Consider the following 4,655-nt stretch of genomic DNA (forward strand, 5'->3'; position numbering starts at 1 on the left):
TGACTCCTGGCAGGAGGGTATGCCTACGGCAAAGCCGTCGGCATAGATTTTCACCTATGCCGACGGCTTTGCTGTAGGCATATCCCTGCCACGTGGCAGGCCCTGGGTAGCCCTGTGCATATCTATGCCGACGGTTTAACCGTAGGCATACTTACGAACCAAAACCAAAAAAAATACTAGCCAAAAAGGCTAGCAATTTCCAATCCAATTATAAGACATGATTCAACAATCATGGATTTGCAAACACAGGCCATAAAATATTTTTGATGTACACAACATTTTCATTCTAAGAATCCACTAAAAAAATACTAGCCAAAAAGGCTAGCAATTTCCAATACAATTATAAGACATGATTCAACAAGCGTGGTTTTGCAAACACATACCATAAAATATTTTTGATGTACACAACATTTTCATTCTAAGAATCCACTACAGCATCAAAGGAGAAGGCGGAGGGGCGGTGCCGATGGTGCGGGAGACGGGGCAGCGATGACAGAGGTGGCATGCAGTCAGTATAATGAACCAAAGATCCTACACATAAGGATGAATATGTAATATATACAATGCATCTACCAAAGGGAAATCACCAAAATGTTACAAGAAATACTTCTACCGGGAGGCAAACAAAGATTTTCATTGTAAATGATCTGATGTTCGCACTGCATAGCTGATACAATAGGATTTCTTCACATTATTCAATTACTGGGAAGGATCAATTACACATATGGATGAACTACTAGTACAGGAGTAGCTTGCTGCCAACACTACTAGCTAGCTGCCAACACTACTAGCTAGCTAGATTAAACACCAACAGCTAACAAAACCTAGCTGCAGTAACCAACAACCACAAATGAGGTAGTACAAGAGCAGAATTTAACAAGTGTGCTACTCTGAATCATCATCACTGTAAATAGGAATGATCTTTCTCATGGCACAAGCACGACAAGCACAAACAAAATCACCCATGCGCATGAAACAGATCAAGGTACTGCTATAGCAGCACAAGAGAGGGAGCTAGAGGTAGGAGATTGACTCACTGGAGAGGAGGTTGTAGTCGATGCCGAACACGACCACGGCCGCAGTCGCGCGGTAGAGGAGGTTGTAGCCGAGTTGGACCATGTGCGGGGTGTCGTCGTGGCGGTGGATGCCCTGGTTGTCGTCATCATCCACGGAGGATGCCTGCTGCTCCGAATCAAACGAACAAGCCAGAGCTAGTGTTGTTGAGCTAGTACAGAAATTAAACAAGCTAGTATAGGAGACACAGGCGTGCTGGTGCTAGTATCTACAGAAATCAATCGAGCTAGCTATGCGTGTGCGTGAGCTAGCTTAGCACGTACATTACATGGTTGTGCTCCAAAACAAACAGAGAATGCTAGCCTCAACAGAATCAATCACAAGGTTTTTTTTTGTTACTAGCACTGCTAGTTGTATGTGTTGATCCATCCGGACCTAACTAATGTTGTTGTATCTCTAGACCAAGTGCAGCAACACAAGAAGAAGAACTAAAACTGTAGAGCACATATATACATATGACGAACTACAGAACTAGCACTACATTTTGCACAGGACAGAATTAATCATGAATGGTTCCGTCACAGTTGATGCATTTGTTGCCAAAAAGAAAATTTCATCCAAACTACATACGCTGACATGAGCCGATGTAATTCACACTTAATGGTGGCTTAATATGTTTTCAACCACATGTCATGTTTACTTACTAGCATCTAAGAATGGATCAGGTATGAATTAGGGCATGGATATCGAGAGCAGCAAGATGGTAGTAATGGAACAAAAAGTTTTGGCCTAAAAAAATTTGTTTGTCAAGGAACAAGATAGACAAAAAAATGGGTTTGAGAAGGTGAGTATCTCAGGGGCTGAGCTTACACGTGGGTTGAGAAGGAGGTTGATCTGCTGCCACCCACACATGCATCTATCAATCAAAAAAAGAACGTTTAGGTTCTCAAAGACCTTCCTGGATCCGGCAGCAGCACGAACAGAGCAAACAGAGAGGCGTGAGGAAACCGAATCAAATCAAATCAAACATCAAAGGCAGAGACAACAACCATTTATTTTGTAGCATCTTGAGATAACTTGAGAAATCCAACCAGACCAATTCATAAGCTAAATTCTACTACATTTTTGGGGTAGCAAGCAAAATATACTTAAAAGCAGAGTCAATTCAAACCGGAGATGGACTCTAGTTCATCAATGGATGAGTGGCATTAACTGTTTGAACATCACACCGTCACAGCAACAAAAGCAGTACCAAGACAAGTGCATCAGGTGTTCCATTTAGCACAAACACAAACTTCAGTGCTATAAAAAAATACGTACAGGGCTAGTTCACTAGTCATGCAAATTTGCAATATATGCAAACAAGTTTCAATCGATCAATATTATGCAAGATACGCCTAGCCTGGTTGCAGCAACCAACAAGGGCAATCCAAACTGAGAGCTAGCTAGCTAGGAGCAGTGGCGGAGCGTGACCAAATCTCAAGAGGGGGCCGACTTTATATAAGAACACACAATATGCATTAAAAACTCCGCTAAGTTGTACGTAGAACATATGCAAGGAGCCAAGGACAATTAGACGACCATATCATCATAAATAACACAATACAGCAGGTTCACACATACCTGAGCATTGTGGATAGGTAAATTTTGGTGTTTCAAAAGAACAGACCACACCAAATGACCAAAAGACAACTAAACATAACCAACTAGCACTACTGCCAACTAGAGATATGCTCTTCTATTCTTCCTACTTTTGAAATCAGCAATCATATCTTCACAAGCAATTTTTGATGCAAATCTCCACTTGCATCTTCCGTCATATCTAATAAGTCGACTAGGTAGACATCAAAGTTACCAGAACATCTCAACTCGTCACAATGACATATAAATTAACACAAGCAGACAAGCAGTGACTAGCAGCAGTGGTGACAAGAACATCTAAAATCTGCACCTAGCAATCTGCATCTAAAATCTGCACCAAGCCTAGGAGGACCCAGCAGTGGAGTGTGACAGCAGTAGCACCCATTCAAAATTCAGTCAAGCATGTGTATAAGTAAAAAATGCAGAGCTGAGCAGAGCAGCAGCAAATTGAGAGCAAGCCTAGGAAATCGAGGAGGACAAGGGAGTCATGGAGGGGAAGGAAAACCTCTCGCTTGAGGTTGGGTGTCGTTCCGAGAGAGAGGATGCACGCCGGGGAAGCAGGACTCCTCCTCTCCCTCGTCCCTGCATCGAGTTGCTGCTACTGCTGCGTGTGGGTGAGGAAGGTAGGCACATCAGGGAAGGGTAGGGGAACAGATCGAATAGGAGAGGGAGGGGCTGACCTTGATGGCGTCGGAGAAGGGCTAGAGCGGCGTCGTCCATGGCCTTCCCTTTGCTGTTCCAGCGCAAGCGAAACGACAACGACATTGGCGTGCTCGATCTGGGAGGGTGGGTTGCGAGGGATCTCGACGGAGAGATGTACCTGAGCCGCCGGAGCCACGCCGGCGACGCGGTGGCCGAAACCCTAGCTTAGGGGACGGTCGCGGGTGACCGGTAGAGGACGCGAGCGACGAATCTGCTCGGAAGGGAAGACGGAGCGGACGGAGGCGATCATGCGAGTGTGCTTGGCGTCGTCGGCAGCAGCCGGAATCGCTGGAAGCTGCCGGAATCACCGGCGAGGGTGGCGGCGGCGGAGAAGGGTCGCGGGGAGAGAGAGAGGTCGAGGTGGGGAGTGGTGCGGCTCTGTTGGGTCTTGGGTGGGCTCTCTCTCGCTTCTTTTCCTTTTTTTAAATTTTGGTGGGTGGGAGGGAAGCGGGCTGAGTGGCGCGGGAAGGCCCAAAATTTCATTTGATTTTGTATCGTGCGTGCGTGCGTTTTCTTTTTCTTCTTTTCTTTTTGGAGGTGCAAAGGAGCGTGGGGCCAGCCATCCACGTCACCGATCCGCGTGACCGGGTGGTCACCCAATAGGAAGTCTTCATTTTTGTGTGCTTCTTTACGTATTTGTTTTGCTAGATTTATTAGAGTTTTTTATGAAATATTTTCAAACTTTTTCCACACCCTCTACGAATCACAAACCAATATTCTGCCAAATTTCATGTTTTTTCCAAAAAAATGATTTTTTTAGAATTAAAAAATTGATAAACTCATTTTGCCTATAGTCTCTCCGACGGCGGTTTGTCTGCATCAGGCTCGGGTGAGGCGTCTTCCTTCATGGCTGATACAGGTACGGGTCTCGGCTGGTTGGGGCACCCGTTGTTCCGATCTGGTGGCTCTGCCCGCTGCTCATGGGGGCGGGCCGGAGGTGCTGGCCTGCAGGGGATCTTGGCGGAGGGCGGCAGGGGTGCCCCCGTCTGCGCCGACGTCGTCCCGTGCGTCGCGCAGCTACAGGCCCCACCACCGAGGGAGAATGTGTAGGTACCGTCCAACCAAAGGAGGAGCAGGCCCCACCACCGGGGTGGGGGGCGAATGTACGTCGGCGGCATGCCGGATCTAGCCGTTAAAATCCACGGCAAACCATACGATGCCGGAAATCCTCGGGACCTGGCACGGTGTCGTCATATGGCCCTTGTAGGGTGTGGTGAAAGTTTTAGCACATTTCGCAGAAACCTAACCTGAGGTCGCTTGTAAACTGCACCATCTCAGAGAGAACGTGCCCGGTTGGA

General features: G+C 46.8%; 1 protein-coding gene across 6 annotated transcripts; it reads right to left on the reverse strand.

The window, feature by feature from the left end:
- Positions 1-253: 253 nt before the first annotated feature.
- Positions 254-3,777, reverse strand: LOC123072326 (uncharacterized). Of its 6 annotated transcripts, none has more exons than XM_044495887.1 (6): positions 3,476-3,777; positions 3,336-3,388; positions 3,161-3,256; positions 1,885-1,930; positions 1,038-1,182; positions 254-531 (listed from the first exon to the last, which is right to left on the reverse strand). In XM_044495887.1, the coding sequence occupies exons 3-6, from the start codon at positions 3,241-3,243 to the stop codon at positions 419-421; spliced, it is 387 nt and encodes a 128-aa protein (XP_044351822.1). In that variant the 5' UTR covers positions 3,244-3,256; positions 3,336-3,388; positions 3,476-3,777; the 3' UTR covers positions 254-418. The 6 variants fall into 6 exon arrangements, with proteins under 6 accessions (XP_044351822.1, XP_044351820.1, XP_044351821.1 ...); XM_044495885.1 differs by having other exon boundaries at positions 3,161-3,259; positions 3,476-3,776; XM_044495886.1 differs by having other exon boundaries at positions 3,336-3,433; positions 3,476-3,776.
- Between the last annotated feature and the right edge of the window lie 878 nt (positions 3,778-4,655).

The sequence above is a fragment of the Triticum aestivum genome, chromosome 3B (assembly GCF_018294505.1).
Source record: "Triticum aestivum cultivar Chinese Spring chromosome 3B, IWGSC CS RefSeq v2.1, whole genome shotgun sequence".
In the NCBI taxonomy this organism is placed as follows: Eukaryota; Viridiplantae; Streptophyta; class Magnoliopsida; order Poales; family Poaceae; genus Triticum; species Triticum aestivum.